Genomic DNA, 17,087 nt, shown 5'->3' on the forward strand with positions numbered 1-17,087 from the left:
ATCTGATAGAGACTACTAGCCGCAGATTACTTCACGTAGAATAGATACCCTAGCAATACCCACGGAGAAGGAGGGTCTGCGAAAGGACCCCCCCCCCCATCCATAACAGGACAGAGGGTCACACAGGGGACCAGACCTGTGGACCGGGCAATAACCCGGCCCCTCCCAGGCAAGAGGAGCCCCCGACAAGAACACCACCACCGATCCCAGAGGGATGGGGGAAGAAGAAAAAAGGGTGGGAGGGGCCCGCACACTCACGATAGAGGAACCAAGGGCCAGGCCAGAGAGGCCGAAGTACTCCACACCCCTCCAAGGCAATAAGCTTCCCTCCAAAGCCAGGGGGAGAGCCCAGAGAGCCCAAGGAAATGAGGAAAAAGGCGGCGAAGCCACACCAGATGGAAGGCAACAGGTCAACCAGAGCGGCGCTAACAGACAAGCCGCCAGAACAGAAAAAACAGCCCAGGGCCCCAGGAAGACCGAGTGGGCAACACCTGACAAGGGAGGGCACAGAATTATCCCAAGCAGGGAGAAGAGAAAAAGGGAGGGACACACCCCCACGAGGGGCCGCGCACACGCCCTCAAGAAGCAAGACAACATACAGAAACGCCACAGAGAACAGGCACCAAAGGGCCACCAGAACTCCCCAGCAGAGCGCAAGCTGTATAACAGCTACCACTACCCCACATAGGGTACGTTAAGTCCCAAGACATGAGAACCCTCTTTGGAAGAACTTCCGCAACAGAGGAAAAACAAAAGAGCCACAGGGAAAATACCCCGTGAACGGCTTGACAATCAGCTCAAAGAAAACAGAAGACCTAATCTCTGGGCCAAGTCTGCGTAACAGTTCTAGCAAGAAACACAGCGAACAAGGGCCATCCAGCAGCCAATATTGCCAAAGTCCCCACAAGGAGGACTCAATGGCCAGAAAACACTCCACTGCAAGAGCGACCGACCCAAGAAGGACCAGAACCAGCTCAACTCCTTAATCACGGAGGAGGAGGAGGAGGAGTATAAGGGGGAGGAGGAGGACGGAGCCCCACCAGGAACCTTTGGATGGCGGAGTCAGCTGAGGCATGGAACAACAGACTACCATCAAACAGGAGATCAATGAGCCGTTCCTGAATATTTTCGGGGAAGACGCCGTCCCGAAGCCAAGCATGGTGATGGAGAGTGATGGAGGAAGTCATGGCCCGGCCCAGCACCTCCGAGATGTCCAGAGCGGAGTGAAGGCTAAACGCCGCTAGTTCCCGGCCATCCAACGCATGACGCCGTAAGTCCGCCTGAACAGTCTCCTGAGAAGCTGCGGACCCCAAAGACTCAACAGAGTCCCATAGACAAGAGGAGGACCTAGCCAGGACACACAAGGTGTTCAGGGCCCACAGAGCCGCGCTGGTCGAGGCAAACATGTTGCGCCCCCAATAGTCGAGCCAGCGGGCCTCCCGGGAGGGTGGAGTCAACAGCGGTGGCAAGGAGGGAAAGGCAGTCCGCAAAAGAGGACTGGCGGCAGAGGGGTGGAGGGAGAGACACGCAGGGTCACGAGGTGCCGGAAGGTGCCGATGTAGAAGGTGCTGAGGCACCGGATCCCCTGAGGCAGGATGCCCCCAAGCCCCCATCAGGGACGAAATGAGCGAACCCTCAAAGGGAAGCAGGATCTCCCTCCCACCTGAGCCCTGTTGGAGAACCTCCAAGAGATAATCCATCGAAAAATGAGCAATCGGGTCACCCATGCGCAGAATATCCACCGCTGTGGACACCGCGTGAACCAAGGCCGCACCCGCCTCTGTAGGGCCCCGTGGCGGAGAAAGCAGCTCCTCCGTGGACGGCAGCTGCAGACTCAAGGCGGCCGTCCCCCAAGCCAAGCGGCAGGGGCCAGACCTGGAAGGTAGGAGGAGCCGAGGAATGGGGGACCTGCCACTCCTCCGGCGAACACTGCGGCCTCAGAAACGGCAGGGAGCCACCCTCCGACGATGCTGGTGAAAAAGACACCACTTGGCGGCCAGTCTCCGGGGAGGACGACACCAATATGCAGGTAGCCTCCAGAGAAGAGAGAGCGTCTAAAGACGAATCCGCAACTCGGCGCCTGTCAGGAGCCGTAGAGCCCGCCGCCTGAGGCAGAGTGGTAATGCCAGCCTGCGCCGAAGGAGACGCTGGATAGGGCTCCTCGAAGTCACACTGCACCGGGGACCGGAGCGGGCCGGAGTCGCAGTGGACAGGGGGCGGCGTCGGAATTGCGCCGACTCGCCCTCCGACGAGGCAGCCGCCTGCGTGGAGGGACGAGAAAGTCCCGGAGGAGGGCGAGGGGTTTGCACCCAACCTCGACCCGAAGCGGGACGAGGAGAGTCCACCGACCCCTGTGGCACCGCCCGGTCCAGCAGCTGCCGGCGCCGTAGCGGCTTCACCTCGGCCTTAGACACCTTGTCAAGGGACCGAGAAGGTCTCGGGGATGCGACCCGAGTCCCGGCGGCCTCACGTGACACCACAGGGACTCCCGCGGGAGTTTGCGGCGAGGCAGAGACGCCGTGGTGTGAAGGATGGACCCTAGAGGAGCCGCACCACAACAGCACCACATCCTCTAAGCCTGGATCCGACCCAGTCGGCGCCGGGGCCGGAGCCACCAGCTGCACCACGGAAGGCCCTGCGCAAGACAAGGGAACCGCTGATGCACCAGGAGGAGACGCCAGCAAGGCCTGCAAAGCCGCCATGTATCCCTCCATCTGGACCCTTGATGCTCCATCACCGGGAAACGGTGGGTAGGAGGACACGCGGGACCGCATCACCCGCAGAGAGTCCACGCCCCCGTCAGGCCGAAACCCGCCTCCCGGGGACAAACTGCGACACTTACCCACCGGTGAGCGTCGCTCTGGCGACATCAGGGAAGGGCGATGACGACGACCACGTCATATCTGAAGCCGTCTGCCGATCGAGGGGAGGATGTCGGCCTGGAGAGATGCGCCGAGAGAAGTTTCATGCGGCGCTCCTGCAGCGACTGCGGTTTCAACTGTTGGCACGCCTCACAATCTGTGGTGCCGTGATCCTCCCCCAAACACCACATAAAAATGCGATGAGGGTCCGTCGCTGACATAAGACGCTCACACGACGTGCAAGCTTTGAAGCCCAAAGGCATTCTCACACTATTCCACCAAGAGAAGGACAATGATGAAGAAAAAAGGGCCCGAAACAGGCTCATAGCAAGATCGGATGCGGGTTGCACGCAGAAAAGGAAAAAACTGATGTAGGTGCGCCGGGGTGGGGCTTATGTGACCTCGCTGATGTCACATACGCGGACGACGCCTAGGGGGAGTCGCATGATATCGCCCCGCCCCCTGCCGCGCAGGGATGCTGTGGCAAAAAGTTTCCGGATCCAGTCTCACGCCTGGGGATAATTCTACGTGAAGGAATCTGCGGCTAGTAGTCTCTATCAGATTGTGTACATAACTGTGCAGAAGAAATATGTAATCTAGTCGCTAAAGTGTATGATGTACGGCCGACGCGTATGAAAACCCAGCCTCTTAGGGTGGAGCACCCGTCATGTGCACTCCATGTTTGATTTGATAGCTAGGTAGATGAACTCTTCAATCATGGAAAGGGCCACTATCTACCTTGATTGGTAAAGGGTTTGGGAAGTGAACTTGCATGGCTTCTGATTCTTTCAAGCTAACCTTCGGGCCCACTTGCTTTGCTTAGATGTTGAGGTGAGAAGTCTTTTCCTGCATATGCTGGTGTTTGTGAGAGAGCAAGGCTAGGTTAACCACGTAGTTATGATCCTCCTTTGTAGAGAGTAAGGTCCATCTGTGGCTTGGTCTTCTCTTGTGCATGACTAGGTTGAAGAACAACTCTGACTTCATTTACCCCTGTCTTGACTTCAAAGCTATACTCACGATCTCCCACCTTGCAGGTACAATTGTCATAAAAACTCTTGATGAGGAGAACTATCTGCTGTGGTATGCCATAAACTCTCAGTATACACCAGAGTCTGTCACAGTGGATACTAACAAAGGCTTTCTCAAAATCAATGAAGCGGATGTATAGTTGTCTCTGCAGCTCCGTGCACTGCTATGCAAGGCATCGTAGAATAAGGATTTAATCAACACACTCTCTACCTCTGCAGAACCCACCCTGTACTTTTCTTAACTGCCTGTCCATGGCAACAGAAATGAGCTGAATATATATTTTCACCATGATTTTACTTGGGATGAACAGAAGAGTGATTCCACATTAGTTGTTACAGTTGGTTATGTTTTTTGGAATCTTGATGATGATGATGCCTTGGTTCCAGTCGTCTGGTACTTTCTTTCCCTCCCAAATCGATGTAAACAGTGTATAGAGGATCTTGGCTTACAATTCAGTGTCTTCCTTGAATGTTTCTGCATTCAGGTTGTCTTGGCCATGAGTTTTTCCGTTCTCAAGAGATCGGATGGCAGTGACAATTTCTTCTTTCTCTGGTGGGGCGGCGTTCATATTCAAGTCTGTCGCTTCTTCTTGGGTGTGCGCTTCACTTGCTGGTGTTGGTCTGTTCAAGACATCTTTGAAAGTGCTCAGCCCAGCATACTTCCTGTTCTTTCTAGGGATATTGAGTGGTGCCCCGTGCTTGTGTAAAAGCAGCATGTGTTTGTTGCTGTCCATTGCAAACAGGTCTATATTTGGCTTGCCCCAGTGTTGAATTATTTGATTCAGTGCACAGTCTTTCAGCTTCCACTTGTGACAGTCTTGGGATGTTCCAGTGAGATAATCTGCCTAATCATTGATAGATATTGTGGACAAAGGGTTTATCTTCACTATTTTAGTCAATGGGGATACTGGTGGGGGCAAAGAAGTTGGAGAGTGCCTCTTATTCTTCCCTTTTTCTGGTGGAGACTGAGGATTTTTGTTTTTAAGAGGCTTTGTTTTGCCTTCTGACCTCATGTTGTTCTTAACAGGACTATTTAGGCTTAGAGCTAGCTTTAGAAGATTTTGTGTAATCAATCTTTCCTTTTTCTCTTTCCTCTTCAAGTCAGAGGAAGGAGCACCAGGTTTATCTCCTGAAGATGGCGTTCTCAACTCTTGTTCTTCAGGATCCACCCGAGTAGTCTTCCCTCTGTATCACTGAGGGTCTGGGCCTGAGAAGTCTTTCCTCCCTTGCATTGAGAGTCTTGGCCAAAAAGATTCTGCATGTTTTAGTCTTTGGCCTTGTGATCAGGATAGAGGCAATAGAGGAATCTCTTGTGAGGGTCATTAGTGAAAACCCTATTTTTTCCAAATAAATCACACACCTTGAAGAGGTTTCTCTTAGATTTCTCCGTCAACGCCATTTTTCAGAGGCAAGAAAGCGATAGCACACCTAAAGCCCAGGAAAATGGTCAAAAGTTGACTTATCTGTTTTCGGAGGATGAGCAAAGCTCTGGAATTCCCTTTCATATGACATGCAGTAGAAATCAGAGGTGTGAACACCTCTGGGTAAGGTGAGACACAGAGCATTACCAACTCTCTGGCTGAAGATAGAGCTTTTTTTAATAAAAGATGAATGTAATAATAAATGGAGCATTGCTATGGCTGTTACAGCAGTCGGTGCTTTGGCACAACTATTTCAAGGTTACTGAGGGACTCTCACTTCGATGACTGGGAAAGATTCAAGGATGGGAATCTAAGAAAACAGGCAATGCTGGAGAATCTATGTAATTCCTTTTGTAAGAAAATTGGTTATTAGTTTAGAGTGTTGAAGTCCACTCAAATAATAACTTTAATTCTTATCAGATTGAACAACAAAAGTAACTAAATTTACTTGTGCTTAAGCTGTGGGTAGCGTGGCACGTAACAGACCGGCATAACTTGGAGAAAATTGGTAAAGTATTTATGCAGCACTCAAACAGTAAAAATGTGAGAACATAACCCACAGAGACATCACAAACAGATCTAGTAAAATAGACTAATTTCTAATAAAGAAATGACACCAAAACAAATTAAATCCAATCAGTAAAACCAGAGATATTAGGTGCCATGAAGCACAAAGAGCCACTTACGGTTATCTGGTTGCACTAGACCAGGATAAAGTCAGAAGTTCAGGCAGACCATGGTGGATCGTGGGTCCAACCACAATGGATCATGGGTCGGATACAGGGACCAGTTTAGTGCTTAAGAGTTAACTTCTCAAAGTCCATGCAAAGATTTGTGTTTGCGTTGGGGGCAGTGAGGGGGAGGTTACCAGCTTGAGGTGCAAGTCAAGCGCCACGGACGGTTGTAACTATAGTACGAAGTGCTCGTTGTCACTCAAAGTTTGCGTTGGTCGATCGTCCCGGACAGTAGCTCTCAGCATGAAGTGCAGGATTCGAGTTGCTGCTCACCATGGAAAGTTGTTGTCAGTGTGACGAGCAAGTACTTCTGGAGCTTTGCATTGGCAGAGGATTCCCATCGCGTAGAGGGCACTTTGGGGTCGCAAAAGTCCCTAAAATTCTGTAACTTTACCTTTTATTTCCTCAGGAAGAATTCTCTATAATGCCAGCCAAGGGTCCTGACCTGGGGGCAACTCTTGGAGACCAGGACTCGCTCCAGCAGAGACCAGCATCAGAGCTCAGGCAGGTACAGGCAGGTCCAGTTGCCGGACAGCTGGGCAGTTGCAGGAACGACTTTGGAAGCTTGTACGTGCTTGTAGCTCATACAGGAGGGCAGCCAACTGACCCTTGAAGTCACCCTGGAAAGCCTCGGTTGAAATCAAGCAGGTCAACTCCTTGTTCGGCCAGCAGGGCAGTTCCTTTTCCTCAGACACCAGTGCAGTCCTTCATTTGATCTTCGACATGTCCAGGAGTGTTCTAATGAGAGGTTCTGAAGGCCCCCATTTTTTATACCTGGTGCTAACCTCTTTGTGTGGTGGAAATTCCCTGACCCACCTGAAAGACTGGTTCTGGTCACTTCTCCTTCCACTACTCCTGGATTACCTAGTCAAGGTAAAGCCTTGACCTCCGGTCCAGGCAGCACTCTCCCCGGCAGCTCCACCTGTTGTTCGCACGGCCGCAGTCCGTCACTAGCAGAGTTCGAGCCTTGCGCCCGCCTCTGCTTTCAGGTCATTTTGTGCCATTTTTTTGAGCCGTGTATTTGCCTTCCTGTTTATTTCCTCATAGCGCTTTTCTGCCTTTAGCGCTTCTGCCACTGTGTTGTCCTGCTCAGTCCACCTTTGTCCCCGCCGCCGCTCCTAGTCAGTTTCCTGCCACGCCCCCTGATCCAGCCCCACTTCCGCCTCCACCTCTACTCCCGCCCCCTCCCCAACTCAATGGTGACCGCAGCAGGTGCACGCTCGTTGCTGGCGCATCAAAGATGCTCCTAAGGCAAGCCCGTCTGCGCCCTTCCGCAACCCGACCGCGACCAGCGATAGGAACCCTGGTTCTCCCGGTCCCCACTGCTACGACTCAGCCACCCTCCACACTCTCAACCCCGGAGGCCACACCGACTGCGTAAGATCCTCACCCAACATGACCAATGGGCAGTTCTCGTGGGGACACTGCCGAAAATCCTTCACTGTCGACAAGACGCCTGCAGCCGCCGAAGGGCCACCTACTGAACAACCCACTGAAACCCTGACTTGCATCCTTCTCAACGTGTGCTCCCTACACCGACACGCCGTAGAGATCTGGGACCTGATCGACACCCTCTCGCTCAACGTCGCTTTCTTCACGGAAACTTGGACCAACGCCACCTCAGGCCCCGACATCGCCACAGCAATCCCTGACGGCTACAAGATCCAGAGAAAGGACCGCCCACACCTCCAGGGAGGAGGACTCACCATCGCGCACAAGACCCATCCTCCGACTTTCCACATCCAGCACGAGCGACCCCCACTCCATCACGGAACACCTCCATTTCCAGATCCAGACCAGCCACAGGACCACGCTACGCGGCACCCTCATCTACAGCCCGCCAGGACGCCGCGCCCAGCCTGCAACCACCATCGCCGAGCTCGCCGCACCCCACGCCATCACCTCAATGGACTACATCCTGCTCGGGGACCTTAACTTCCACCTCGAAAACAGCCAGGACCCTGACTCCACGACACTCCTCGAGATCCTCGCCAACCTAAGACTGAAACAGCTCGTCAGCACTCCCACCAACAGAGCGGGCCACACCCTCGACACCATCTTCACAGAAAGATCAAACATCCGCTTCAGCCACACCACCCAGCCCTTCTGGACCGACCACCACTGCATCCATTTCACATTCAACACCACCACAGCACCCACGCCCGCCGCGATGGAACTGGAATAAGGTCACCGAGGAACACCTGAACTCCACCCTCCTCCTAGACCCTCCCCCCGCCAAGGCCACGACCGACACCAACTCCGCAGCCGGGGAATTCCACCACTGGGTCTCCTGCTGCGCCGAAAAGCTGGCCCCTCTACCGCCAAACAATGCCCGCTGAGGGCTGCCTAGTTCACCACCGAACTCCAAGAAGCCAGACACTCCTGCAGACGCTTGGAGAAATTCTGGCGGAACCTGAATACCACGGAAGCATGGAACAACCACAAGAGTGTCCTGAAGGACTACCACCAAAGTATAAGGGACACCAAAAGGACCTTCATCAGAGACAAAGTCAAGACCAATGCATCCAATGTCAAGGAACTGTTCAACATCATTCAGCAGTACGCAAAGCCCACCTGCGAAGCCACTGACATCACACCCTCCCAGGAACTCTGCGACAAACTCAGCTCCTACTTCCACCTTAAGATCAAGGCCCTCTACGACAACTTCAGTGAGCCAGCAATAAACAGCACCACACCTCCCACCACCGCCGAGAAGCCAACCATCACCTCCTGGGCCCCCGCGTTCGTCGAGCTCATCTCCTCAACCATGAAGAAGACGCACTCAGGAGCCCCAACGGACCCCTGTGCCCTCACATCTTCCACAGGGCCACCGCTGTCATCGCACACGAACTAGGACGAACAATCAACTCCTCCCTCACATCCGGCATCTGCCGAGACGACTGGAAGCGTGCGGAGCTGAAACCCCTCCTCAAGAAACCAACGGCCGACGCAACTGACCTGAAGAACTACCAGCTCATCTCTCTCGTCACCGAAAGACTCGTGAACGCCCAGCTGACCGCCTTCATAGAAGAAAACTCCATCCTAGACGCATCCCAGTCTGGCTTCCGCAGCAACCACAGCACCGAGACCGCCCTCCTCGCCGCCACCGACATCCGCATGCTGCTAGACCAGGGACACACCGCAGCCCTCATCCTCCTAGACCTCTCCGCAGCCTTCGGCACCGTCTCGCATCGCACGCTAGCCGCCAGACTCCACAACTCAGGAATACAGGGATCCGCCCTCAACTGGATCCAATCCTTCCTCTCCAGCAGAACCCAGAGGATCAGACTCCTCCCCCCCCTTCCTCTCCGATCCCACTGACATCATCTGCGGAGTACCCCAAGGATCTTCATTAGGCCAGACGCTCTTCAACATCTACATGGCCCCCATCGCCGCCATCGCCAGACAGCACGGGCTTAGCATCGTATCCTACGCTGGCGACACCCAGCTCATCCTCTCCCTCACCAAGAACCCAGAAAACACAAGACTCTGCTTCCAGGAAGGAATAAGAAACGTAGCAGCCTGGATGAAGGACAGCTGCCTAAAGCTCAACTCTGAGAAGACCGAGGTCCTCATCCTCGGACCCTGCACCTCCGCCTGGGACAGCACCTGGTGGCCCTCCGCCCTCGAGAGCCCACCCACCCCGACAGACCACGCTCGGAACCTCTGCATAATCCTAGACTCCTCCCTCTCCATGAACCGCCAGATCAACGCCGTCGCGTCCACCAGTTTCAACTGCCTACGCACCCTCAGTAAGACCTTCAAATGGATCCCCTCCCGACTGCAGAAAGACCGTCACCCACACACTCATAACCAGCAGACTAGACTACGGCAACGCCCTCTACGCCGAAATCAACAAAACTCTTCTACAGAAACTCCAGACCATCCAGACCACCGCAGCCATGCTCGTCCTAGGGACACCGTGCCACGAACATATGACCCAACACCTATGAAGCCTCCACTGGTTCCCCGTCGAGAAGAGGGTTACCTTCAAACTCCTCACCCACGCCTACAAATCCCTCAACAACATCAGACCCAAATACCTCAACGACAGAGTATGTTTCCACGTACCCAAGAGGAACCTCCGCTCCGCTGACCCCGCCCTGGCAGAGGTCCCCCGCATCCACAGAAACAGAACCGGCGGGAGAGTTTTCTACTACATCACAGCCAAAACCTGGAACGAGTTCCAGGTCAACATCAGACGCTTCCCAACCCTCCACACGTTAAGGAAGGACTTCAAGACCTGGCTCTTCGACTGACCCGGAGCTACTCTCCCCCCTCTCCAGCGCCTTGAGACCATCACGGGTGAGTAGCACGCTCTATAAACCACTGATTGATTGATTGCAGCTATCTAGGGTGATAAATGCATGGGTGGGTCGGCAGTTGGGTTCCTTTGTGTGTGCTCCAGACAGTGCCCTATGAAATGTAATCAGGCTAGGGTGCAGGACACTCGCAGAAAGGCAGCATGTCTCCATTAGCTCCCAAACTGTAGTTAGCACTTAAGTGTAATAAAGTAACCCAGTGTTAGTCTGTGGGAGAGTGAGGCCTTACAACAGTAAAAAATAACTTTAGTAGTTTCACAGTAGGGACATGTAAAAATATAACATGTAGGTCCTACTTCTTAAATACAATGCACTCTGTCCTAGGGTGGTTAGGGCCTAACTTAGGGGTGACATACGCTTTAAAAAGGTAGGTTTAGGCTTGGCAAAAGGTCAATTTTGCTAGGTCGAAATGGCAGTTTAAAACTGCACTATATGATGCAGGGGCAGGTCTGAGACATGTTTTACAGTGCTACTTTAGTGGGTGGCACAAGGAGTACTGCTACCTACTAGCAGCACTTCATTTACAGGCCCTAAGTCAGGTAGCACCATTTAATAGGGATTGACAAGTAAATTAACTGAGCAATTCGGTGTAGTCTAATTTTTTCATGTTTTAAGGTAAGTGCAGAAGTACTTAAGCACTGGTTAGCAGGGCTAAGGTGTACATAGCCCTAATGCCAACAAAACAAGTTCAGCAAAGTAAGGGAGTGAAGGGAAAAACTTTGGGACAGTACCATGCCAAGGATGTCAGGTCAAACACCTACCTACCACACACGCCTTTCTTTCAACATTGCAATAATGACTTTTTAGTATAGGTCTATTATAGCTTTTTCCACAAAGGGACAAAGGATCTTGGAATTTGCTATTTGAATTACATTCTGAAACCTTTGGATATACCTTTTTCAAAGTTGAAGAAAGCTCCACTAGCAATAGTTTAGCATTGTTTGTTATGTTTTCGCATGAATTCTCATTCTGCTGAAATATCTAAGGGGGATTAAATTGCCACATTATTTAGTCAATTGAATGGCTCTGCATATGGTGTCTCCTGAACGAGGTTACAGATTGGAGACGTCATCAGTCTTGGTCCACTGAGGTCTAGTGACTTGGCCTTCTTTCTACACATGTGCTCACTGTAAAATGAATTTCTTTCTATCCAACAAAGCAGCCACTTTGACAGGTCACCAGGCTACTACTAAGAGTTAAATAATAACGGGCAACAAATTATTAATTACTTGCAGTAGTACAAGCCACTCTGTTCAATTACACAACTGTTATGTGGCTGGGAAATAGAGTAATGTTTTCCACAGTTAAATGTCTCACAAGGCCTCCCCTGAGCACCATGAAAGCAGGCAGCCTATGTTATCAGCTCAAGCCTTCATAAAAGTAAACTTGGAGCCTAAACTCATAGAATGGTATGGCCAACCACAAATTCAACATTTTAAATCATTTTGTAATATGACAAATGTGAGATGCGAGAGCTGTAATATTGGTTACTTTTTCCAGATGAACGAATGCTCATTTTATGTTCTATCCTTGGGAAAATCTGAACAGTCTTCATAAATGTAATGAGCATTTTTGCCATACCCAGCTAACAACATTCTCCAAAAAAAGGCAGAAACACAAGGGGAGATGTCCTGAGCACGTCTGCCTCTGAAGGAAAGGTGTGAAACACTACGTATTTGCTGTGCTTTCTTGCATGACCATCTATCTTTACACACTTTGTGGCTGGGTCCTGCCTATGATATCGACCCGAAGGTATTGCAGCGCTATACATGAGCACCAGTTACATTACACAAGAACATATTCATTTTTTGGCAGGCACGGGGAGATTAAGTGATTTTCCCAGAATCACAAGAAGCTGAGCCGATGCCTAGGATCGAACATGTTTCCCCAACTCCAAAGTCAGCAGCTCTGGCCATAAGGCCACAACCTCGCCCAGCCAACTCGCCAACCTCTTGGTAGGCAGTCAACTAATTTGGTAACCAAGTGATAGTCTTAAAGTATAGGTAGAACTCTGCCTTTCCAAGACAATCATCACCTTCTTGGAGAATAAGTGAGTTGCATTTAGTGGCCATAATGCCCTTGTTGGTGTGCTATTGGGAGTCAAACTGTACCTCACTGATGACGCTAAAGACCAAAATATGTCTAGGGTCATTAGCTCCTCTTCTGAGGCTGGACTCTTCCTTATGGGAAGGTCAAGAATGATTTGTATATGGTTTATAACAGATAAAACAGTGAACAAATGAAATCTAGTTATTGAAGAGAAGGCGAATAAGATTTCAGATGGCCCCACATCAAAGGAAGAGAGTCGGGCATTTCTGTTTTCAGATTTTGCAGATTTAGTCCTTCTCTGCAGTATAAAACTAGATTGTCCAGGGTGTATAATGTTGTTCTACTCCCAGAGTTCTTCAAGCTGGTTTCAGCAAGTTGGTTGAACAGGTCTTTAGCAAGGTAGAGAAAGTATTGGGAAATTCAGCTTGTCGAGTAAACCATTGTTTATTCAGTTTATGGCAAGCCAATCTTAGGAATGCAGACATTTGTTGTAGTGGGCAAGCAGTGCTCAACTAAGAAGTACAAAGTGTAAGCATGCAAAGTGCTTTGCAGTCCTGCAAATAACCGACCATTACAAGGCAAGAGATAAAAACAAGGTTTTCTTGTGTGAGGGAACAATAAGACGGGAGGTACTGTCTGACTTCTGTGAGAATGCTGGCCAGATCATCACAATTGTATTCTCAAAGAAAGTTGTCAGAGTTTTGCAATGTTCGTCTAAGGTCATACAGGCATACTATAATGCTTCCGGCTCCAGGCTTCCCCTAATATTTTTCACATTTTTTAAAACAAAAAATAAAAACACATTTGTGTCTCTCCAATGCACTACCCCATGTTTCACCCTATACCTCTTTCAGGATATCCTCCACCTTCACTCTCTGACTCATCCCATACCTCATCCAAAATAACCCATTCTACTACTATGATATATCCGACCAATTAACACTGCGCCCTATGATCCTTTGGCTACAGTGCTGGCTTAATCCGGATATTCCTCTGACCCGAGCCATATTTAAAGACTGCCTGGCATTAGAGAACATGGCACGAATCCCCTGGTTTAATTATATTAAAAAGGGACTCGACCTACTGGGAAGGGGTTCCCTATTTACCAATCCCGAAGAAATCCTTAAGAATTATATCCCACTAATTAAAACCGCTTTCTTGAATCATAGGACGCAAGAAAGGGAGGGGATTGAGGTCATGAAACCAAGTGTCCGGTCCTATCTTCCCTTAATCACGACCCCCACTGCTGAGCTCTACCTGCTGGCCACTCTTACCTCACACGAAAAATTTCTGTTAACCAGGTTCACATGTAATACATTCCATTTTTTATTGGCTAGACCAAAAGGGGCTACTAGAGGTCAGCTGTTTCCAGTATGTGGCTGTAACGGGCAATCGCCGCCAGATTTAGAACATTTCATGTTTTTTTGCACTTTTTATTCAGTCCCAAGAAAATCCTTTTTGATCCCAATTTTAAAGAAACTGAATTTTATTCAAGTCAAACCCGCTTTAATGTTTTTACAACTACTAAACATGGATTGTACATATTTTTTTGTCCGTTTTTTAAAATCCACTTTGAAATCAAGAATGGACATGGACTGTTAAATATATTGATGTGATTTGTTCCTTTTATCTTGGATGTGTATTTAAATTTGTGCTTGTTTGTGACTTTTATGAATTTATATTCTAAACTCGAAATAAAGTATTCTTGATTGATTGCTTGCTTGATTGATACTGTGATCTCCAAAATAACTCAAACCTACTTTTTTCCTTCCTTGCATCACCCCAAACCTCATTTTACTACTAAGATCTCCCAAACAACCCTTTTTAAATTAATTCCTCATGTATCCCTACTTTGACTCATACAATACCTCATTTTACTACTAGGACCTCCCTAACTCATTCCTAGAGACTCTTTCCCACTCCATCTCTCCTTACTGATCCCAAACCTACCCTAACTAATAGGATTTCCCAATTAACACTTTCTAGACTCTTTCCTCTTCTATCCCTCCATTATTCTTTTTAACCCAATTAATAGACTCACATGTCCATCACTCAAATAAATTCATGTTTCTCCATACTAATTCACTACTAATCCTTTTTAAGTTCTGTGCTACTTGACAGAAAGTGCTTTGACACCTCGTCAGGGGTAGTAAGCTCTATATAAATAAAATCTCAATTTCAGGACTGCTCTGAGGTATTCTACCATATGCATTTTACAAAACTGTCAAATGAAGCTTGGCTTTTCTCCACTGTCATTACAATTTCTGAGACAGTGTTTTCACCCTGGCCAGAACGGACAGGATGGACTCTGCCATGTCTTTTAGGATAGTACCATCATATATACCCCGTTTTACATACATTATCCCATCCACACAACCGTAACTATTCTAAACAGATGACCTTTTACCTAATAGCTTGCTTCTGTCTCTTCGACACCAGGCTTGTGGTCTTCTATCAGAATCCCTGCACCTGACGTACATAACATGTCCCCAGGCACAGCAGATTTATTCTGTATAAGGGTCACCACTTTTTTTCACCCTTGGTCAACTGCCAGCTGTGCATGATCGCACTTGTTTAGAGAAGCATTGGTGATTGTTTTCAAAACATTTATGATTGTTTACAAAACATCCATGATTGTTTTAAAAACGTATCGATTCTAGAAGAAACCCTGGAGTGACAACTTTAGTACAAAAAACCCTCATTCCCCCTACAAATTAGACGTGAATTCCTTCCAAGCTGAGACAGGGGTCCTGCATGCTGAATCTTTGACACACAGTGGTCTGACATTCCTTGCGGGTTGTCATCCTCGATGCAGAGACGGGGTCCTTCGTTCTAAACCATCAGGTGAGAGACTGGTTCATCCCTGGGGGCTTCTTGGCTACAGATACACATCTGTACGCATATACACCTACACATCCAGGTTAGGCTTGGTACATTTTAGCAAATTACTTAGGGCGCGCATTTTACAATATGCAAGTTCTACTGTTTTATCTGAACTGTTTCTGTTCATCTTCTTAGCACTATGATAGAAATGTATCCACTATTCACTATATCGGTACTAGCAATCTCTTTTGTATGCTTCTGTCTCCGGATTGTCGCAGCACACGTTTTACACAAGGCTGCCTCTGGACCACTTATTGAAACATCCTAATCGCCATCCTGTGTATTTTCTGAGAGTAAGCAAGCATGAGTGTCTGAGCGAAAAGTACTGAACTTTTTTCCACGATCCCTGAGGAATCAGGGTTGTCATGTTCAGTGGTTGTCAGAGACTACCTACACCAGGGTAGAATACAGGGGTGTTGTAGTGGCACTGTAGAGCTAGCTGGTCGAACGGCTGACGTGTGGGGGTGCCAGGAAGCAGTTGGGACACCAAGCACTCAGTTTAGGTCACCCAAAATGCGCAGGTCCTGGGGCACTCCAAGGTAATACATAACAATTTGTTGGACGGGCTGACAGGAGTACACACAATGAAATTGCGAGTGCCTGACTGTCAAAAAACGCTTCCTTTTCACACATTTTCTCCGCTCTATGATCTTCCAGGATTGCGCTAGAAGTGTTGTTGCTTGGATGTTTCAAAATGATACATCTTGGGGGGGGGGGGGGGGGGGGGGAGGTATTTTCCCCAAGGACGTCTATTGAACTACAGGCAATTTCAGGTGGGAGACAACTGAAATAAAATCATGTTTTGCTTCCTGTCTGAATCGGGTCTATTGGCATGTATACAGTAAAAATACAAGTATATTTGTATAAAAAACACACGGAGACAAATATAAAAGGAACAGCACCCTATAATAAGTATGCTGCTTACAGACCTTCATATGTATAATATAAAATATATATTGACATTATGTATAGTGTTATCGCAAAGGCAGGGGCACACAGCGTTAGAACTTTAGTTTAACTGCTCAATATTGTACCTGAGAAAAGCAGCCAAAGCTCTCCTCTCAGTGTTTCCGGAATGCCTCTTACAACCAGGTCACGTGTTCTCTTTTCCCGGAACATGCTTACACCTCTTCCGCATTCTCTAAAAAGGAAGTTCCATGACTGTTCTTTCATCTTTTCTTTCAACTGTAGATAATGAAAACAAAATGGATGTGCCAACAATTTAAAAGGTTTTCAAGTTGATATTTGTGCATAACAGTGCTATGATGGACTTATACAACAATACTTTTTTTGTTTACATTTTTTTATTGGGAGTTTTACTTTTCATGGTACATCGTTATACTGTTTATTAATACATGATGACAGGTGTATACAGGCAGTCAGATGATATCAGTGCATTATGGAACAACCATCCCATAATATAACGTATAGCACAAGTAAGAAACAGCAAAACGACTTGGATATTACACTTCCAGTGGACTAGTGCGAGTATTGGTAGGCTGACTAGTGCCTGTATATGTGGGCTTCCACAAGGGCGTGGGTTGATATTCAGTCCCCCACTCTATCCATGTACACCTCTTTGGTTAATGGTCATGTTTGTGTTCCCAATATATATAAGCCGACTCTTGGATAAACGTAGAACAGTCAGGGGGAGGGGAGAGGTGAGGGACTTATACAACAATACTTTATCACGTTTTAAGTCACCCATTTACTTTCAAGTTTGTACTGAATTTTCGATTAACTAGTCATTTTCAGCCACAAACAAAGAGAGTGGGCCTTTTTAGTGTGG

The 17,087-nt window shown here is 48.7% G+C and overlaps 1 protein-coding gene across 1 annotated transcript in view; it reads right to left on the reverse strand.

Annotated features, from left to right (window-relative positions):
- Positions 1-17,087, reverse strand: part of TBC1D8B (TBC1 domain family member 8B) — a 765,078-nt gene that overhangs the window by 373,367 nt on the left and 374,624 nt on the right. The window contains exon 9 of the mRNA XM_085608029.1: positions 16,333-16,483. Within this exon, the coding sequence (XP_085464155.1) occupies positions 16,333-16,483 (151 nt within the window). The remainder of the gene's footprint in view (positions 1-16,332; positions 16,484-17,087) is intronic.

Source organism: Triturus cristatus, chromosome 5_2 (assembly GCF_964204655.1).
Source record: "Triturus cristatus chromosome 5_2, aTriCri1.1, whole genome shotgun sequence".
NCBI lineage: Eukaryota > Metazoa > Chordata > Amphibia > Caudata > Salamandridae > Triturus > Triturus cristatus.